Source organism: Bombina bombina, chromosome 11, assembly GCF_027579735.1.
Source record: "Bombina bombina isolate aBomBom1 chromosome 11, aBomBom1.pri, whole genome shotgun sequence".
Lineage (NCBI taxonomy): Eukaryota > Metazoa > Chordata > Amphibia > Anura > Bombinatoridae > Bombina > Bombina bombina.
The window spans coordinates 127,066,461-127,088,668 of record NC_069509.1 but is presented as its reverse complement, the minus strand read 5'-3'; the positions used below and the strand labels follow the sequence as shown (position 1 = coordinate 127,088,668).

Sequence of the window (22,208 nt, the reverse complement as noted above, 5' to 3'; positions counted from 1 at the left end):
CAGATAAAGAAAGAGGCATTCCTAAGCTGTGTGCAAGACCTCCTAGTAATGGGAGTGATCCATCCAGTTCCGCGGACGGAACAAGGACATGGATTTTATTCAAATCTGTGGTTCCCAAGCAAGAGGGAACCTTCAGACCAATCTTGGATCTAAAGATCTTAAACAAATTCCTCAGAGTTCCATCATTCAAAATGGAAACTATTCGGACCATCCTACCCATGATCCAAGAGGGTCAGTACATGACCACAGTGGACTTAAAGGATGCCTACCTTCACATACCGATTAACAAAGATCATCATCGGTTCCTAAGGTTTGCCTTTCTAGACAGGCATTACCAATTTGTAGCTCTTCCCTTCGGGTTGGCCACTGCCCCGAGAATTTTTACAAAGGTTCTGGGCTCACTTCTGGCGGTTCTAAGACCGCGAGGCATAGCGGTGGCTCAGTATCTAGACGACATCCTGATACAGGTGTCAAGCTTTCAAATTGCCAAGTCTCATACAGAGATAGTTCTGGCATTTCTGAGGTCGCATGGGTGGAAAGTGAACGTGGAAAAGAGTTCTCTATCACCACTCACAAGATTCTCCTTCCTATGGACTCTTATAGATTCTGTAGAGATGAAAATTTACCTGACGGAGTCCAGGTTATCAAAACTTCTAAATGCTTGCCGTGTCCTTACTTCCATGCACTGAGCCACTGACGGGCGTGGAAGTAATCGGCTTAATGGTAGCGGCAATGGACATAGTGCCATTTGCGCGCCTGCATCTCAGACCGCTGCAATTATGCATGCTAAGTCAGTGGAATGGGGATTACTCAGATTTGTCCCCTCTACTAAATCTGGATCAAGAGACCAGAGATTCTCTTCTCTGGTGGCTTTCTCGGGTCCATCTGTCCAAGGGTATGACCTTTCGCAGGCCAGATTGGACGATTGTAACAACAGATGCCAGCTTTCTAGGTTTGGGCGCAGTCTGGAACTCCCTGAAGGCTCAGGGATCGTGGACTTAGGAGAAACTCCTCCCAATAAATATTCTGGAGTTAAGAGCAATATTCAATGCTCTTCTAGCTTGGCCTCAGCAACACTGAGGTTCATCATATTTCAGTCGGACAACATCACGTCTGTGGCTTACATCAACCATCAAGGGGGAACCAGGAGTTCCCTAGCGATGTTAGAAGTCTCAAAGATAATTCACTGGGCAGAGTCTCACTCTTGCCACCTGTCAGCGATCCACATCCCAGGCGTAGAGAACTGGGAGGCGGATTTTCTAAGTCGTCAGACTTTTCATCCGGGGGAGTGGGAACTCCATCCGGAGGTGTTTGCTCAACTGGTCCATCGTTGGGGAAAACCAGAACTGGATCTCATGGCGTCTCGCCAGAACTCCAAACTTCCTTGTTACGGATCCAGGTCCAGGGACCCGGGAGCAACGCTGATAGATGCTCTAGCAGCTCCTTGGTTCTTCAACCTTGCCTATGTGTTTCCACCGTTTCTTCTGCTCCCTTGACTGATTGCCAAAATCAAACAGGAGAGAGCATCAATGATTCTGATAGCGCCTGCGTAGCCACGCAGGACCTGGTATGCAGACCTAGTGGACATGTCATCTCTTCCACCATGGACTCTGCCTCTGAGGCAGGACCTTCTAATACAAGGTCCTTTCAATCATCCAAATCTAATTTCTCTGAGACTGACTGCATGGAGATTGAACGCTTGATTCTATCAAGGCGTGGCTTCTCAGAGTCCGTCATTGATACCTTAATACAGGCTCGGAAGCCTGTCACCAGGAAAATCTACCATAAGATATGGCGTAAATATCTTTATTGGTGTGAATCCAAGAGTTACTCATGGAGTAAGGTTAGGATTCCTAGGATATTGTCCTTTCTCCAAGAGGGTTTTGACAAAGGCTTATCAGCTAGTTCTTTAAAAGGACAGATCTCTGCTCTGTCTATTCTTTTGCACAAGCGTCTGGCAGAAGTTCCAGACGTCCAGGCATTTTGTCAGGCTTTGGTTAGGATTAAGCCTGTGTTTAAAATTGTTGCTCCCCCGTGGAGCTTAAACTTGGTTCTTAAAGTTCTTCAGGGAGTTCCGTTTGAACCCCTTCATTCCATTGATATTAAACTTTTATCTTGGAAAGTTTTGTTTTTGATGGCTATTTCCTCGGCTCGAAGAGTCTCTGAGTTATCTGCCTTACATTGTGATTCTCCTTATCTGATTTTTCATTCAGACAAGGTAGTTCTGCGTACCAAACCTGGGTTTTTAGCTAAGGTGGTTTCTAACAGGAATATCAATCAAGAGATTGTTGTTCCATCATTGTGTCCTAATCCTTCTTCAAAGAAGGAACGTCTTTTGCATAATCTGGACGTAGTCCGTGCCTTGAAGTTTTACTTACAGGCTACTAAAGATTTTCGTCAAACATCTGCCCTGTTTGTCGTTTACTCTGGACAGAGGAGAGGTCAAAAAGCTTCGGCAACCTCTCTCTCTCCTTTTGGCTTCGGAGCATAATACGCTTAGCCTATGAGACTGCTGGACAGCAGCCCCCTGAAAGGATTACAGCTCATTCTACTAGAGCTGTGGCTTCCACCTGGGCCTTTAAAAATGAGGCCTCTGTTGAACAGATTTGCAAGGCTGCGACTTGGTCTTCGCTTCACACCTTTTCAAAATTTTACAAATTTGTCACTTTTGCTTCTTCGGAGGCTGTTTTTGGGAGAAAAGGTTCTACAGGCAGTGGTTCCTTCCATTTAAGTTCCTGCCTTGTCCCTCCCATCATCCGTGTACTTTAGCTTTGGTATTGGTATCCCACAAGTAATGGATGATCCGTGGACTGGATACACTTAACAAGAGAAAACATAATTTATGCTTACCTGATAAATTTATTTCTCTTGTAGTGTATCCAGTCCACGACCCGCCCTGTCCTTTTAAGGCAGGTCTACATTTTAATTAAACTACAGTTACCACTGCACCCTATGGTTTCTCCTTTCTCGTCTTGTTTCGGTCGAATGACTGGATATGGCAGTGAGGGGAGGAGCTATATAGCAGCTCTGCTGTGGGTGATCCTCTTGCAACTTCCTGTTGGGAAGGAGAATATCCCAGAAGTAATGGATGATCCGTGGACTGGATACACTACAAGAGAAATAAATTTATCAGGTAAGCATAAATTATGTTTTTCTAATAACATCATAGTAGGTTACAAACCTGTAATCTAAGCGTAATAATTAAAACCTTATACTAGAAATTACGTTTTTACAAAATGAAATTCCCTGTTCTTGCTTCCCTTGAAGGTGCTATTGACTTGGCTGCCCAGTCTGCAGGAATCATCCCCAGTAATTCATTGCAAGTCTTGGATACAGACGGTTTAGCAGGAATTGTCCCCCTACCTCCTGATGGAATAACTGGCACCGCTCAGGACTCTCTAACTGACGGAAGTGTGGGAGAATCCATTCCAGTGGTGGCTGTGAGTACTGATGTTTGTGCTCTGTTTCCCATAGGTGAAATATGTGTTAATTAGACTTACGTTGTCTTTGTTTTTTAAACTTTTATGTTTTTATTTTTTCCTCTCCTTGAAACCAAAATTATTTTTTTGATTCTTTATTTTTTATTTATGTATTTATTTTTTTAGGATCCTATGCCATTTATTGCACTTTCTTCACCTGCACTGCAGGAACCGACTCCACAATTCCAGGTACTGAGATATCCTATCTATGTAATACATCTCAGACATGACCGTCACATACCATCATTCTGTAATGTTTTTCTAAGGATTATGGATATTTAAAGGGACACAAAACACTCATTTTTCTGTCATGATTCAGAAAAAGCAAACTGTTTTAAACAAGTTTCCATTTACTTCTATTATCAAATTTGCTTAATTTTCTTGTTATCCTTTGTTAAACAAGCAGCAGTGTACCACTGGGAGCTAGCTGAACCTATCCAGTAAGACAATGACAAGAGGCATCTATGTGCAGCTATCAATCAGCATCTAGCTTCCATTAGTGCTTTACTTCTCCTGAACCTACCTAGGTTTGGTTTTCAACAAAGGATACCAAGAGAACCAAGTTCTAGCTGAATCATTGGGAAACAAAGGTTTCATGTCCCTTTTAATTCTAATTATATCATTTTTCTTGACTTGTTCCTATTGTATGTAAGTTTGTTGATATGACTTTATATGTTTATTTAAAGTGATTATAAACTTTATTGAATTAAAGGCCAGTATCAAACAATAATCTAAAAGACAGGGGCACTTTAATTCATTAACGTTTACAATGATGCTTATTTTTTAATATACTTTGCGTTAAGGTAAACATAACACCAATCCTCCACCCGCAGCTCCTGCTTTCTTTAGCATATGGATGACGAATCTGGCTTCCTCCAATCGTGGCCTGTCTCACGAGCTGGATGCCAAAGGGGACACACAACGATTGGAGGAAGCCGGATTTGTCAGCAATATGCTAAAGAAAGCAGGAGATGCGGCCGGAGGATCAGAGTTAGGTTTACCTTTTAACACAAAGGTAAGTATTTTAAAAATGTGTCTTTGTAAACTTTAATAAATTAAAGGGCCCCTGTTAATCACTTTAATGTATTGCTTCTGTTTCTCTTTGAGCCCTGCATTTTAGGGAGCTAAATAGAATATGCATGCTTTGTTTTTAATATGAAAATAATCCTGTTTCTGTAGACACCAACCAGTCATAATGTCACTGATAATGATCACTCTAGAGCTCACTCTTATTAAAGGTCATGACCATAAATAATTAAGATCAGAGTCTTTGTAGCCACTTTCCAATTTACTTCCATTATTAAATTTGCTTTTTTTCTCTTATTATCCTTTGCTGAAAGGTTTATCTAGGTAAGCTCAGGAGCAGCAAAGAACCTAGGTTCTAGCTGCTGATTGGTGGCTGCATATTTATACCGATTGTCATTAGCTCACCCATGTGACAGTTAGAAACCAGTAGTGCATTGCTGCACCTTCAACAAATGATACAAAGAGAATGAAACAAATTTGATAATAGAAGTAAACTGGAAAGAAACAGTTTACATAAAATACCTATAAAATGTACTCAGGTGTAACAAAGAAAACATGTAATTGCTTGTCTATTGGTTACATTCCCACGTGTTACAAATGTAGTGAGTGCATCAGATTTTAAAGGAAAAAAGCTGCGCCCAGTTATGAAATTTGCGTCATGCTCCTGGTGTATCCTGTGTTGAGGAAGCAGGAATGCACTACTGAGAGCTAGCTGAACACATAGGGCGAGCCTCTAAAAAGAGGCATATCTGTGCAGCCGCCAGTTAGCAGCTAGCTCCCAGTTGTGTATTACTGCTCCTAGGTATGCTTTCAACAAAGGATACTAACAGAATGAAGCAAATTAGATCATGGGAATACATTGGAAAGGTATTTAAAATGTTATGCTTTATCTGAATAATGAAAGAAGCAATTTGAGTTTCATGTCCCTTTAAATGCTGATTGACATCATGTTTCCCCCCCTTTATTCAACAGTTGATATTGTTATATTTCTATACTTGACAGATTTGTGTTTATTTATTTTGAGAAGTGTAGATAGACCTTAAGAAATTATAATTTTAAAAGTTACTTAAGAGTATGATTGAAACATGAAGAATGTATATAACATTGCACTGATAACCTGTCTTGTATACCATTATTACTTTAGCCATCATCTGTCCTATCCTTAAGTGAGATCTCCCAGAATTCCCTGCAGAATGGTCCTGCTCCGGCTAGTGGTTCTTCCTGCCTTTCTCCACCCAATGTATCTGCCTTGCTGGACATATCATTTCCTGGCCCTCCCGAGGATTCCCTTTCATTAAATGGGGAACCTGCCACACATATCAGTGACTCCATTATTGAAATAGCTATAAGTTCTGGACAGTATGGTGAGTCCTTAACCAGTTCGGTCGTGTACAATTTTGACAGTTTAATTTCAGGGCTAAAATTCATTATTGTTAAAGTGACAACATATTAGCTCTGTATCAATACAATGAATATGTAACTTTACCAAAAATATGACGAATGTATAGGGATAGAGGGCTCTTCCCCCGACTTACCGTCTGTGATGTACAGAACTTTTATGCATTGAGTTCTTCAGTTTTTGCTACCTTATCAGAATTTTCTACCTGTCAGTGCTCATTCTCTCTATTACGTAATCACACTCCACATTTGTTAAAAAGAAATGTGTGGAATGCAATTTATGTAATTAGCAGCATGTGCACTGAGGTAGCTTCTGAAGGAAGTTGTCTTGTTAGATTTTGCTGTGGCTAATAAATGCGCACATGCGCAGTTCTATCACTTGTCACGGTGGGCTATGAAAGCATATCCTGCACACAAGATATAAATAAAAATAGTAATAATAGCAAGATTGTTAGAGCGGTTAGTTATAGTGTCAAATGTCCACACTTAATATTTGAAGTGCTGCCACTGCCAAATAGACAACCACTCCCCTCTTTAGTAAATTGACAATGTTAATCAATGCAACACAAACTAAGATCCACACGCCTTCAGAATAAAGATCTTTTGTATGCGCTTAAATAATATGCGCTCACCTGATCCTCTGTGCCTGTTTGTCAGTGTGGCTTTCGAAGCAGCAGGTACTGTGATGCAAATAAATCCCGTATTTGCACGGTGTGCCGTCCAAAGGCACCTTTTCGATCCTCTCACCTCTTCTCAGCGTCTCTGCGTCTGACCCGGCAAACTCCTTGGCGCTTACGATGACGTCATCTTCAGGGGAGAAAAAACGCTATGTGGCTGTGAAATTAATGGCAGGGTAATATACGATACACTGCGAGAAGGAGACAGGATCCATATAAATAAAAATCACATAGAAAAATTATAAATATATATGTGCATACATATGTGTATATATATATATATATATATATATATATATATATAACATTTGTATATGGAAATTTTATTGATATATTTTGAGTGCAGGACACACTTTCATCGGCCACTGTGACAAGTAATTAAACTGCTCATGCGCACATTTATTAGCCACAGCAAAATTCGACAGGACAACTTCCTTATCAGAGTTTGCTACCTCTCAGTGCACATGCTGCTAATTACATAATCACATTCCTTTTTAACAAATGTGGAGTGTGATTACGTAATACAGAGCATGCGCACTGACAGGTAGCAAATTCTGATAAATAAGAGCGTAATCGAGATGACACAACTGGTGACGAAGCAGAGGTAAAAAAATCAGAATAAGATGACAATATGGGTTGTATTAATATATGAACATGTGTAAGCATAGAAGAGCAAATTGGAGTATGAGAAAGAGGGAGGAGCTGGTTTTGTGGAGTGAAGGACAGGGGAAATGTTTGTAGGGATGTGGGTGTGTATTTATACAAATCTGAAGCACAAAGCCGAGTGCTTGATGTATGCAGTACTTAATGGCATGTTAAATTCTAATAATATAAGTAACTATATTATTGGTTATGCAAGAAAGCAAACTTTAGTGGTTAGGCAATATGCCTGTCGATTGTTACTGAATAATCGACAGCTTTATGTGTGGTGTGTGCTTCTTTTATTAAAAATCAAAAATGCAACTAGATAAGGCTCTTCCTAGGGTGAGAAACGTGAGTCGTCTTGCATTGGTTTACTGTTAGTTTTTTGCTGTTCTATAATGGTTTACTTTAAGTCCCTTCTTATATTTGAAAGTGTCAATCATCTCACCTCTTTACCCTCTCTTCTCTAAACTATACATGTTGTATATTAGACCATGTACCACTTTAGTAGCCCTCCTTTGGACTGTTTCCAGAACTGTACCCTATTTAAGATGAGGCCTAACTAGTGATCTGTAAAGTGACATAAGAATATTGCTATTTCTGCTGCTAATACCTCTACCAGTGCAACCAAGTAGTCTACTGGCCTTACCAGCTGTATATTTTAAATCATCTTAAATAATAATAATTCCCAAATCTCTTTTAGTTACATTCAGTAACGTATTATTAAGACTTTAATTCGCCTATTTAAATTTTTGATCCTACTTATTTGTCCAGCCCTCCAGTTCTTTTTTAATATCGCACTCATTTGATTCACCCCTCCTGGAACACCAACTGTTAATTAAAATGTTTTGTATCATCGGCAATCAAGTACACCTTTCCCTGGAGCCTGCTACCAATATCACTGTTACTGTGTCCTCTAAGGCGTCTTACTTTTCTCCCTTTTGCGGATCAATTATTTCTATTATTCTATTTCTATGATCTATTTAGACACTCAGGCACTTTACAAATCAAATAATTTATTATACCCAAAGACATAAAACTTTTCTTACCATGTGTAATACTTCTATACATAGTTTAAACCAAGGATCCATAATCCGCTATTATGAATGCACTTAGTTTTCCTTGGCTCTTTATCTAATCCTCTGTTTAACCTCCCATTGTTGTGACAAACAAAATGAGTGTGTGATTTTTATTGTGCCAGTTTTGGCCTAGGGGGACTTTGGTTTTCAGCATTTTTCTCCTCATTGGTTAACAGCACCCTAAAATTTTGGTTTCATGTCCTTTTAAGGGCCTTTCCAAGAGCTCTCTTTGTGTTGCTTTTCACAGATACATTCATGAATTCCCTTGCTGTGAGGCCACTATTAAGCATTTGGGAAAGTGGCCACATTGGTTTTTTTGGGTGCCTTTTTATAAATCATATCACTTTGGTGTTTTTATTTTCCTCTGAAGGTTTTTTTTCTCTTATCAATAGGTTATTTTGATATTATTTTGTTTCAGTTATGGTCCTGTTTGTCACCAGACTTATATTTAATGCTTTTAGTTTTCTGGTGAGGCTGTTTTTTTCTTATCTCTTCACTTTGGTAAATGGTTAAAATACTTAGGATTGGAAGTGGTGGGAGGATAATGTGTTTTAAAATTTCATGTACTGTAAAAAATGATTTAATGGCAAATAGTAAAAAAAATATTATTTATTTTTTTATAAATAGGAGAATCCGTACCTCTTTCCCCAGCCAAGTTGAACGATAACTCCAAAAGTCTTCCCTCGCCCTCATCTAGTCCCAGGCAGAACTGGATCGCCTCTCCTACTCATGACCCACAATGGTACCCCAACGATTCTACCGACTCCTCCCTCAGCAGTCTGTTTTGTAAGTATCAGAATGCTCAAACTATCCAAGTATGATCTCACTTTTTGTGCTGTCAAAATCTTATGACTGCTACAAGACATACTTGACAAATGTGAAATAGTGTTTTTAGTATACTGTATTTTATCATAATTCCTTATACAAAGAGCTTTCCCCAAGCTGTAAAAAAAAAAAATCTGTCTTCTGGTGTTAAAAGAACAGTATCTCCATCCTAAGATAGGGAGAGTCCACTGCTTCATTCCTTACTGTTGGAAAGTACAACACCTGGCCACCAGGAGGAGGCAAAGACACCCCAGCCAAATGCTTAAATGTGTCTCCGACTTTCTCATTACCCCAGTCATTCTTTGCCTTTCATCACGCTAGGAGGTGGCAGAGAAGTGTCAGAATATTCAGAGAGTCTTGAAAAAGGTTATCTGCCCTTCGAGATAGGACTGGAGTTTTAAGTAGTCATGTCAACCTCTCATTGAGAGTATTGATGAAAGTTAGTTATAGTCTGGAGATGCAGGGAAAGTTTTTCTGCGAAACCATCCAGACTACTGCTAACAGCTCCTAAGCTATCAGTGTTGATGAGTTTCACTGCCTGCTTTCTCTCACTCAAGTCCATGTCAGAAGAGCTGCTATAAGATTCACACTTGAGAGGCTGTGTTCTGTTCCACAGCATGGATCCTGGAGGTAAGATTGTCAATATCCTCTAAAGGGGGTTTATTGAACATTTGGGGTTAATTAATCAGTGTATTATATACATGCTGCTTTGTGTGATTTTTTTTTTTTCCTGGGCTGATAGACTGTGTGTTTTTGGCTGGAACAAACCGGTTTCACTTTTAAGTTTCACTTTTGTTTTTGAAAGTGTTGCACAGCTCCTATTACTTGCTGTACTTGTAATAACAGGGGAAGCACTGTCTTGCACTCCATGTGACCAAGTGTGGTCTATGTTCATTTCCACCATTGCGACTGAGACTTGAACCTGAGGAGAGCGTTTCCTCTGTTATCTTTCTGGGTCTAGGTGGTGGTGAGTGCCCCAGCCATTGGGAGTATAAAGGTGCAGTTTTCTATAATAAAAAACGTTTTTATTTGTGTCCTGTGGGTATAACCTGAGCTATGGAGGACTCTGACATGTTAGAAGGTACTCCTTCTGTTCTAAATCATACCTGTTTATATTGTGAGGAGGCCTTGGTTTTCCCACCGACTCAATTATGTTCCACATGCCTTAACACATTTATAAAGAATAAGAAGGGAGACAAGCCTGCTAAGGCTCTTAGTCCCTCTGAGCCGTCTACCTCTCAGGACTCTGCGTCCTGTGAGATTACTACCCTTGCTACGTTATCCACTCCACATTTAGTTCTCCATAGCACATCTAATCCTCCATTCAGAGGGAGCCTTCTTCCTGCGGACTTTGCCGCACAGTTATAAAAGTGTCTGCGGCCCTCAGTGCATTACCTTGCTCTAACAAACACAAGAGAAAGGTTAGTTCTCATGACCCGGCATCATCTAAATATTTATCGGATTTAGCTATTATGTCCCAGTTATCCAATGAGTTAACCTCTGTAGCTTCAGAGGGTGAACTTTCTGGGTCCTTTCAGTCCTTGGCGTCTAAGCCTCCTGCTGCGGAGAAACCGTCCTTTAGATTTAAAATTGAGCACTTGCGTTTTTTATTAAAGGAGGTTCTGTCTACGTTAGAGGTTCCAGAAGCCGCGCTGCCTGAAGAACCTATGATACCTAAATTGGACAGAGTTTACGAAGACCAGAAAGTTCCTTTGACTTTTCCTGTGCCGTTTAAGATAACGAACATTATTAAGAACGAATTGGAAAGAATTGGTTCTTCCTTTACCCCTCATCTACTTTTAAAAAGTTGTTCCCAGTCCTGGACTTTCAACTGGATTTGTGTGGCTCCATTCCTAAGGTGGATGGTGCTATCTCTACGCTTGCTAAACGTACTACTATACCTCTTGATCATAGTTCTTCGTTCAGAGAGCTGATGGATAAGAAAAGATGTTACAACATACAGGATTTTTGTTTCAGCCGGCGGCTGCAGTTGTTGCGGTTGCCAGAGTGGCTACCTACTGGTGCGACTCTTTGTTGGAACTCATTGAGGTGGAGTCTCATCTCAAGGATATTCAAGACAAAATTAATGCTCTTAGAATTGCTAATTCTTTTATCTGTGATGCGAACATGCAAATTATTTGCCTAAATGCAAAGGCCTCTGGCTTTGCGGTCCTAGCCCGCCAGGCACTCTGGTTGAAGTCTTGGTTTGCGGATATAACTTCTAAGTCCAGACTCCTTTCTCTTTCCTTTAAGGGAAATATTTTATTTGGTCCAGGCCTGGACTCAATTATTTCTACGGTTTCCGGAGGCAAGGGTACCTTCCTACCACAAGATAAGAACAAGCCTAAGGGACGACAATCTTCTTATTTTCGTTCCTTATGTTCTGACAAATCCCAACGACAGCAACCCTCCTCCAAGCCCAAGCAACCCAACAGTCCTGGAATAAATCCAAGCAAAATAAGAAGCCAGCCGAAAACAAGTCGGCATAAAGGGAGGGCCCCCGATCTGGGATCGGATCATGTAGGGGCAGACTGTCTCTCTTTTTTCAGACGCCTGGTTCAAGGACGTACAGGATACGTGGGTCTTGGAGGTGGTATCTCAGGGATACAAGATAGGCTTCAAATCTCATCCGCAAACTGGCAAATTCCTTCTTTCGAATCTGTCTACCAGAACCAGAAAAGAGGGATGCCTTTCTAGGTGGGGTTCTGGATCTTTCCGCCTTAGGAGTTGTTGTCCCAGGGAACTTTCCGCCCAATTCTGGATTTAAAGTGAAAGTTAATCCTAGCGTTGTACAAACGCTAGGATTGACTGTTGAAACAAATAAAGTGGACTTTCATTCATGGAGTATAAGATACTTCATGTAGAAAGCTCCTTTATTTGTTTCATTCGATTGCCGCTCTTAGCTCCTACAACAGCCCATGCCTAAAAAAAATTTTTGCTAAGAGGTGACGTTTTCACCTCTTAGCCAATAGCCGTGCGGTAAATCCGGCTTGGCACCCATGGGAGCTGGATTTACCGCACAGCTATTGGCTAAGAAGTGAAAACGTCACCTGTTAGCAAAACAAATTTTTAGCCGCTGTAGGAGCGAAGAGCAGCTATCAATTGAAATAAATAAAGGAGCTTTCTACATCAAGTATCTTATACTTCATGAATGAAATGCCCCTTTTATTTGTTTCAATAGTCAATCCTAGCGTTTTACAAACGCTAGGATTGACTTTCACTTTCACAAATTTCTCAGTGTCCCTTCCTTCAAGATGGAGACAATAAGGTCCATCCTTCCTTTGATTCAGGTAGGCCAGGTTCAGATTGTATTAGACAGCCGGTCGAGAGAATCGCTTTCTTGGTGGCTCTATCCAGATAATCTGTCCCGAGGGACATCCTTTCTAAGATCATCCTGGGAGAATTTGACTACGGACGCAAGCCTATCCGAATGGGGAGCTTTTTGGGGTGCCAGGAAGGCACAGGGGTTGTGGACTCAGGAGGAGTCCTCCCTCCCAATCAATATTTTGGAACTACAGGTAATTTTCAAGGCCTTGAAGGCTTGACCACTACTGGGTTTGTCCCAGTTTATCAGATTCCAATCAGACAATATAACCTCTACGTATCTCAGATTCTGGAGCTGTTTGCTGTCAACGATCCACATTCCGGGTGTGGACAACTGGGAGGCGGATTTTCTCAGCAGGCAATCCTTCCATCCAGGGGAATGGTCTCTCCATCCTGAGGTGTTTGCAGAGATATGCAGCAAGTGGGGGATGCCGGAGATCTCATGGCGTCCCGTCTCAATACCAAGCTACCCAGGTACGGGTCGAGGGATCCCCAAGCGAATCTAATAGGTGCACTATCAGTGTCCTGGAGGTTCAAACTCATATATCTTTTTCCTCCATTACCGCTTTTTCCTTGAGTGGTGGCGGGTATCAGTAATCCTGATTGCTTGGCTGCGAAGGATGTGTTTCGCGAATCTAGTGGGGATGTCCTCGTCTCCTCCGTGGAAGTTACCTTGTCGCAGAGACCTGCTGATACAAGGTCCATTTGTTCATCAAAATCTAGATTCTTTGAGGCTAACTGCGTGGAGATTGGACGCTTAGTCTTAGCCAAGAAAGGTTTCTCTGAGAGTGTCATTGATACTCTTATTCAAGCTCGTAAACCAGTTACTCTGCGTATCTACCACAAGGGGTGGTGGACCTACTTATTCTGGTGTGAGGAACGTGGTTTTTTTCCTGGCACAGAGTTAAGGTTGCCAGGATCTTATCTTTTCTCCAGGATGGGCTGGAGAAAGGCCTTTCTGCTAGTTCACTGAGGGGTCAGATTTTGTCCCTGTCGGTTTTATTGCGCAAGAGACTGGCTGAGCCTCCAGACGTGCAGTCCTTTGTTAAGGCTCTGATTAGGATCAGACCTGTGTTTAGATCTGTGGCTCTTCCTTGGAGCCTAAATCTTGTTCTTCGTGATTTGCAACAGGTTCTGTTTGAGCCTTTGCATTTCGTTGACATTAAATTGTTATCTTGTAAGGTTCTCTTTTTATTGGCTATTGCCTCTGGGCGCAGAGTTTCTGAGATCTCTGCTTTGCAATGTGAGCCCCCTTATCTGATTTTTTTCATGCAGATAAGGCAGTTTTTCGTACTAAATTATGTTTTCTTCCTAAGGTTGTGTCAGCTCACAACATCAATAAGGAGATTGTGGTTCCTTCCTTGTGTCCTAATCCTTCATCGAAGGAACGCTTACTTCACAATTTGGATGTGGTTCGCGCCTTGAAGTTCTATCTTTAGGCTACTAAGCAGTTTAGACAATCTTCCTCTTTGTTGTCTATTCAGGGAAGCGTAAGGGGCAGAAGGCTACTTCGACTTCCCTATCTTTTTGGTTAAGGAGTGTCATCCACTTAGCTTACGAGACAGCGGGACATCGTCGTCCTGAGAGGATAACGGCTCATTCCACTAGAGCATTGGCTTCCTCTTGGGCCTTTAAGAACGAAGCCTCTATGGATCAGATTTGTAAGGCAGCTACCTTGTCCTCCCTACATACTTTTTTCAAAATGTTACAAGTTTTATGTTTTTGCTTCGGCTGAAGCAGCTTTCGGGATACAAGTTTTGCAGGCTGTGATGCCCTCAGTGTAGGGTCCACCTCTTCCTTTTTGTTCCCTTCCGTTATTCATTCAGTGTCCTCTGGAGCTTGGGTATAGTTTTCCAAACAGTAAGGAATGAAACTGTGGACTCTCCCTTTCTTAGGAAAACATAATTTATGCTTACCAGATAAATTCCTTTCCTTCCTTGTCATTGGCTTTCAGCTAGCTCCCATTAGTGCATTGCTCCGTCAACAAAGTATACTTGGAGAAAATTAAATAATAGAAGTAAATTGGAAAGTTGATTAAAATTGTATGCTCTATCTGAATCATGAAAGAAAATGTTTGGGTTTCATGTCCTTTAAGTAAGCATGACTGTAATTGGTAAACTAATATTAAAGGGACACTGAACCCAATTTTTTTCTTTCGTGATATAGATAGAGCATGAAATTTTAAGCAACGTTCTAATTTACTCCTATTATCACATTTTCTTCATTCTCTTGGTATCTTTATTTGAAATGCAAGAATGTAAGTTTAGATGCCGGACCATTTTTGGTGAACAACCTGGGTTGTCCTTGCTGATTGGTGGATACATTCATCCACCAATAAAAAAAGTGCTGTCCAGAGTTCTGAAAAAAAAAAAAAAAACTTAGATGCCTTCTTTTTCAAATAAAGATAGCAAGAGAACAAAGAAAAAATGATGATGAGTAAATTAGAAACTTGATTAAAATTGCATGCTCTATCTGAATCACAAAATAAACAATTTGGGTTCAGTGTCCCTTTAATATAAAGTAATCACCTCCATAGAATTAAAATACATGGTACAATCTCTGGATCAAAGGGACATGAAACCCAAATTTATTCTTGTAAACAAGTTTCCAACTTCTATTATCTTATTTGTTTTGTTTTCTTAGTATCCCTTGTTGAAAAGGATAGGGGCTGCTGATTGGTCTCTGCAAACATATACTACATGTTATTGGCTCACCAAATGTGTTAACCAGCTCCCAGTAGTGAATTGCTGCTTTTTCAACAAAGAATACATAGTGAGGGAATAAATGTAGATAATAGAAGTAAATTGTATTCTCTATCTGAATCAAGAAAGGAAAAATGTGTGTTTCTCTTGTTAAGTGTGTTCAGTCCACGGGTCATCCATTACTTATGGGATATATTCTCCTTCCCAACAGGAAGTTGCAAGAGGATCACCCAAGCAGAACTGCTATATAGCTCCTCCCCTCACATGTCATATCCAGTCATTCTCTTGCAACCCTCAACAAAGAAGGAGGTCGCGAGAGGAGTCGGAGTTTTTACTTAATTATTCTTCAATCAAAAGTTTGTTATTTTAAATGGCACCGGAGTGTGCTGTTTTTCTATCTCAGGCAGTATTTGGAAGAAGAAACTGCCTGCGTTTTCTATGATCTTAGCAGGCGTAACTAAGATCCACTGGCTGTTCTCGACATTCTGAGGAGTGGGGTAACTTCAGACAATGGGAATAGCATGCGGGGTCCCCCGCAAATGAGGTATGTGCAGTACAATATTTTCTGGGAATGGAATTGACTAAGAAAACACTGCTGTTACACGTATGATGTAAGTACAGCCTTAAATGCAGTAGTAGTGACTGGTATCAGGCTGATAAATGTATGCACAGTAGAGTTATTTTCTAGGGACTAGAATTTGACTGAGAAAATACTGTTAATACTGAAATAATGCTTAAGCCTTATCTGCAGTGGAAGCGACTGGTAGCAGGCTTAGTGATAACTTTGCATGACATTAAAAGAAGTTTGTGTTTAAAACGTTTACTGGCATGTTATTCGTTTTGTGAGGTACTTTGGTGATAAATCCTTTTGGGCATGATTTTTTTCCACATGGCTAACGTATATTTCTGCATAGAAACCGTTATATCAGGTCTCCCACTGTTGTAAATGAGTGGGAGGGGCCTTTTTTAGCGCCTTGTTGCGCAGTTAAAATTCTAGCACAGTTTTCCTGCTTCTTCCTCCTTGATCCAGGACGTCTCTAGAGAGCTCAGGGGTCTTCAAAATTCGTTTTTGAGGGAGGTAATCAGTCACAGCAGACCTGTGACAGTGTGTTTGACTGTGATAAGAGCGTTAAATCTTAATTTGATATCCGTTTTTGGGTACTGAGGGGTTAATCATCCTTTTGCTAATGGGTGCAATCCTCTGCTAATTAATACATTTAAAGAATTGTTGACTATAACTGAATTAGTTCTTTGTTATTCAACTGTGTTTTTTAAAAGCGCTGCCGCGTTTTTTATATTGCTTGTAAACTTATTGAAAGTATTTTCCAAGCTTGCTAGCTTCATTGCTAGTCTGTTTAAACATGTCTGATACAGAGGAATCTGCTTGTTCATTATGTTTAAAAGCCGATGTGGAGCCCAATAGAAATAAGTGTACAAGACCTCTTAGTGATGGGAGTGATCCACCCAGTTCCGCAAACGGAACAGGGGCAAGGGTTTTATTCAAATCTGTTTGTGGTTCCCAAAAAAGAGGGAACCTTCAGACCAATCTTAGACTTAAAAATCTTAAACAAGTTCCTAAGGGTTCCATCGTTCAAGATGGAAACCATTCGGACCATCCTACCCATGATCCAAGAGGGTCAATATATGACCACAGTGGACTTAAAGGATGCCTACCTTCACATACCGATTCACAAGGATCCTTATCGGTACCTAAGGTTTGCCTTTCTAGACAGGCATTACCAGTTTGTAGCTCTTCCCTTCGGGTTAGCTACGGCCCCGAGAATTTTTACAAAGGTTCTGGGCTCACTTCTGGCGGTACTAAGACCACGAGGCATAGCGGTGGCTCCGTACCTAGACGACATTCTGATACAAGCGTCAAGTTTTCAAAATGCAAAGTCTCATACAGAGATAGTTATAGCATTTCTGAGGTCGCATGGGTGGAAAGTGAACGTGGAGAAGAGTTCTCTGTTACCACTCACAAGGGTCCCTTTTCTAGGGACTCTTATAAATTCTGTAGAGATGAAAATTTACCTGACGGAGTCCAGGTTATCAAAGATTCTCAATGCTTGCCGTGTCCTTCACTCCATTCCAAGCCCATCAGTAGCTCAGTGCATGGAAGTAATCGGCTTAATGGTCGCGGCAATGGACATAGTGCCATTTGCGCGCCTACATCTCAGACCGCTGCAACTATGCATGCTAAGTCAGTGGAATGGGGATTACTCAGATCTGTCCCCTTTGCTAAATCTGGACCAGGAGACCAGAGATTCTCTTCTCTGGTGGTTGTCACGGGTTCATCTGTCCAAAGGAATGACTTTTCGCAGACCAGATTGGACGATTGTAACAACAGATGCCAGCCTACTGGGCTGGGGAGCAGTCTGGAACTCCCTGAAGGCTCAGGGATCGTGGACTCAGGAGGAGAAACTCCTCCCGATAAACATTCTAGAATTAAGAGCAATATTCAATGCTCTTCTAGCTTGGCCTCAGTTAGCAACACTGAGGTTCATCAGATTTCAGTCGGACAACATCACGACTGTGGCTTACATCAATCATCAAGGGGGAACCAGGAGTTCCCTAGCGATGTTGGAAGTCTCGAAGATAATTCGCTGGGCAGAGTCTCACTCTTGCCACCTGTCAGCGATCTACATCCCAGGCGTGGAGAACTGGGAGGCGGATTTTCTAAGTCGCCAGACTTTTCATCCGGGGGAGTGGGAACTTCACCCGGAGGTATTTGCTCAACTGCTCTTCGTTGGGGCAAACCGGATCTGGATCTCATGGCATCTCGCCAGAACGCCAAGCTTCCTTGTTACGGATCCAGGTCCAGGGACCCGGGAGCGGTGCTGGTAGATGCACTAGCAGCCCCTTGGGTTTTCAACATAGCTTATGTGTTTCCACCTTTTCCGTTGCTACCTCGACTGATTGCCAGGATCAAACAGGAGAGAGCATTGGTGATTCTGATAGCGCCTGCGTGGCCACGCAGGACCTGGTATGCAGACCTAGTGGACATGTCGTCCTGTCCACCATGGTCTCTACCCCTGAGGCAGGACCTTCTAATTCAGGGTCCTTTCAACCATCCAAACCTAATTTCTCTGAGGCTGACTGCTTGGAAATTGAACGCTTGATTCTATCAAAGCGTGGGTTTTCGGATTCGGTTATTGATACATTAATACAGGCTCGGAAACCTGTTACCAGAAAAATTTACCACAAGATATGGCGTAGATATTTATATTGGTGTGAATCCAAGAGTTACTCATGGAGTAAGGTTAGGATTCCTAGGATATTGTCTTTTCTACAAGAGGGTTTAGAAAAGGGCTTATCCGCTAGTTCACTAAAGGGACAGATTTCTGCTCTGTCTATTCTTTTACACAAGCGTCTGGCAGAGAATCCAGACGTCCAGGCTTTTTGTCAGGCTTTGGCTAGGATTAAGCCTGTGTTTAAAGCTGTTGCTCCTCCGTGGAGCTTAAACTTGGTTCTTAAAGTTCTTCAAGGTGTCCCGTTTGAACCCCTTCATTCCATTGATATTAAGCTTTTATCTTGGAAAGTTCTGTTTTTGATGGCTATTTCCTCGGCTCGAAGAGTCTCTGAGTTATCTGCCTTACATTGTGATTCTCCTTATCTGATCTTTCATTCAGACAAGGTAGTCCTGCGTACTAAACCTGGGTTTTTACCTAAGGTTGTTTCTAACAGGAATATCAATCAAGAGATTTTTGTTCCATCATTATGTCCTAATCCTTCTTCAAAGAAGGAACGTCTTTTGCATAATCTAGACGTGGTCCGTGCCCTGAAGTTCTACTTACAGGCAACTAAAGATTTTCGACAAACTTCTTCTCTGTTTGTCGTTTACTCTGGACAGAGGAGAGGTCAAAAGGCTTCGGCTACCTCTCTCTCTTTTTGGCTTCGTAGCATAACACGCTTAGCCTACGAGACTGCTGGACAGCAGCCTCCTGAAAAAATTACAGCTTATTCCACTAGAGCTGTGGCTTCCACCTGGGCCTTTAAGAATGAGGCCTCTGTTGAACAGATTTGCAAGGCTGCAACTTGGTCTTCACTTCATACTTTTTCCAAATTTTACAAATTTGACACTTTTGCTTCTTCGGAGGCTGTTTTTGGGAGAAAGGTTCTACAGGCAGTGGTTCCTTCAGTTTAATGTTCCTGCCTTGTCCCTCCCATCATCCGTGTACTTTAGCTTTGGTATTGGTATCCCATAAGTAATGGATGACCCGTGGACTGAACACACTTAACAAGAGAAAACATAATTTATGCTTACCTGATAAATTTTTTCTCTTGTAGTGTGTTCAGTCCACGGCCCGCCCTGTCTTTTTGAGGCAGGTTCTAAATTTTAAATTATAACTCCAGTCACCACTGCACCCTATAGTTTCTCCTTTCTCGTCTTGTTTCGGTCGAATGACTGGATATGACATGTGAGGGGAGGAGCTATATAGCAGTTCTGCTTGGGTGATCCTCTTGCAACTTCCTGTTGGGAAGGAGAATATATCCCATAAGTAATATATGACCCGTCTACTGAACACACTACAAGAGAAATAAATTTATCAGGTAAGCATAAATTATGTTTTTATGTCCCTTTAAGTCTATTCAGCTCCCAAATAGACAATAGCCTTACTTTCCTGGCCACACAGGTGTTTTCTTTAATTAAATAAATAGATAAATAATATATTCCTCACTAACTTTATCTTCCTCTACTCACAGCCAGCTTTATCTCTCCGGAGAAGAATAAAAAGAATCAGCTTACTGCACCAGGAAGCACGAGTGGCACATCCCTTCTAGGTCTCAGCTTACTTGATGGTAGTTCACGGGATTCCTTTGTATCTCGGTCTCTATCAGATGTCACAGAGGTGTGTACGAACCTGAACACTACTAATAGTAAAATGTTTAAGCAAGCATATGTTTAGCAGTGCAATGGTTTTAAATTAAATTATGATTTAAACTTCATTCCTCCTGGGGTTTTTTTTTAATGCAAATAAGTGTTTATCAGGTTCAGGAAAACTTGCTGAAAGAGTAAAAATGTTGCCAATGTTAATTATAATTGTTAACGTTTGAGTTGCTTGGCACGTTCCCCAGTTAGATCCACTGCTGTTTTTGCAAGAAGGGGTGCAGGACACCGCAAAAGCTAGGACCTTTTGTGCCGGTATTAAAGCCCATCGCTTTTAGGGCGGCATGAAACATCCTAAATCTGTCTAGGGGGTTAAGTAACCAATGTTTACCAATAGTGTTGAAAGGCCTGTGTGGTGGGATGATAATAATTTTGAATATCTCATTGTTTGTAAATGGACATGATACATTAACTTTAAGGTATATTGTATCTGCAAAGTTTTTTAAGATTATTTTTTAAAATAATATAAGCTCAGTTACAGATATAGGTAATCAAAGTATTGTTCAAGCCCCATGATCAGAAGGTTCTACTAAGATCTCCAACTGGTTCTTTACACGTTCAATATGCATCAATATTGTTAGCAAACCCATCATAAAGATTTTTAAAGTGTTACAATTCTAGAGGACTTAAGCCCCCCCAGGGAAGTACACTTTATTAGTGACAGAAACAGATACTTAGGATCCAGATATTGTGACACTCACATACAGATAACATATAAACTGAAATCTTCAGTACCTACCTGGGTGCTTTAGTCCTCTAGTATTGTAACACATAAAAATCTAAAAATGGGTTTACACCTTCAATACGCATCAATAAGCATTTAGGATATACATTCAGAAATTATTTCCTGACCTTCATGTGATCCTAGCAGCCCGAATACTATTATGGGCTATCCATAGTGTAACCCTATATGATATAAAAGCTGTACTCCGTACTGCATAGATCCTGGTTTCTCAAAATCTGGGCTGCAGCCTGGTACTGGGCCATGACGGCCAGTTGGTGGGCCCCAAACTCTCGGCTGTTTATTGGTAAGACAGCCTACTGGCCCTGACACATCTGGCTAAAATTTACCGGACTTTGAGTTCACTTGGGTTGAGAAACCACATCCATAGATACTCTCATAATTTATGGTACTCTGGGAAATAATATGTAATAAATAACAGGACTATTTTCTTCTTAAATGGAAAGAGTCCACAGCTGCATTCATTACTTTTGGGAAATAAAAACCTGGCCACCAGGAGGAGGCAAAGACACCCCAGCCAAAGGCTTAAATACTCCTCCCACTCCCCTCATCCCCTAGTCATTCTTTGCCTTTCGTTCCAGGAGGTTGGCAGAGAAGTGTTAAAATTTATTTGTCTCTTATGGAGGGTAGTACTCTTCGACATGGGTCAGGAGTTTTAAGTAATCCTATCAGTCTCTCAGTGAGGGCTTTGATGAAAGTTAGGGTCCGGAGATGCAGGGAGAGTCTTTCTTTCTGCAAAACCATTCCGACTCATGTTAACAGCTCCTACAGCATTCAGCGTGGTCGACCTTTGCTTCGCTGCCTGCTTTCCTCTCTCAAGTCCATGGCGGAGGCGATGCTACTATCCGTCACACTTGAAGGGCCGTGTTCCTGTTCCACAGCGTAGATTCCAGTAAAATCTTTTCATTTTACTTTCTTTGTGAATGTACTGTAATTCAGATGTTTTCCCGTAAGACTACAACACCTTGCGGGTCTAACTATAAACATAAGGGTCTCAGTGAGTCTCCTTTAGTATCTTGGAATCAAGGGTTAATATCTCCTGAGGGGGTTATTGAACAGGGGGGGGGGGGGGAGGGTAATCATGTTTGTTATGTGATTCAACCTGCTTATGTGTAGTGTTAATTGGGCTCATGGTTTTGAACATTAAGGCCTCAAAGTGACGCAACCATATGGTTGGACACGCTTTTTTGTTGGATTGTACTGTTCACCTTGTGACTGGGCGTGTTTGCGTTCCGTCTTCCATTTCCGCTTTCCTGACTGTGTGGCGAAGGAGAAATTCTAGTCCGCAGGGGTCTGGTTCACAAGAGGTGGTGAGTGCCCCAGCCATTGTGGGTGTCAGGTGCCGTTTAGTTTTACTGCTTTAGTCCATATTTGCATATCCTCTATCCTAGTTATTTCAGATTCAGGTATGGAGGATTCCATAAGA

At 41.3% G+C, this 22,208-nt stretch overlaps 1 protein-coding gene across 2 annotated transcripts in view; it reads left to right on the top strand.

The window, feature by feature from the left end:
- CRAMP1 (cramped chromatin regulator homolog 1) overlaps nt 1-22,208 on the top strand; it is a 205,516-nt gene that overhangs the window by 166,658 nt on the left and 16,650 nt on the right. For both annotated transcript variants that reach the window (XM_053694749.1, XM_053694748.1), the window contains exons 16-20: nt 3,268-3,440; nt 3,606-3,668; nt 5,650-5,869; nt 8,929-9,087; nt 19,857-20,002. In XM_053694749.1, coding sequence (XP_053550724.1) covers nt 3,268-3,440; nt 3,606-3,668; nt 5,650-5,869; nt 8,929-9,087; nt 19,857-20,002 — 761 coding nt within the window. The remainder of the gene's footprint in view (nt 1-3,267; nt 3,441-3,605; nt 3,669-5,649; nt 5,870-8,928; nt 9,088-19,856; nt 20,003-22,208) is intronic.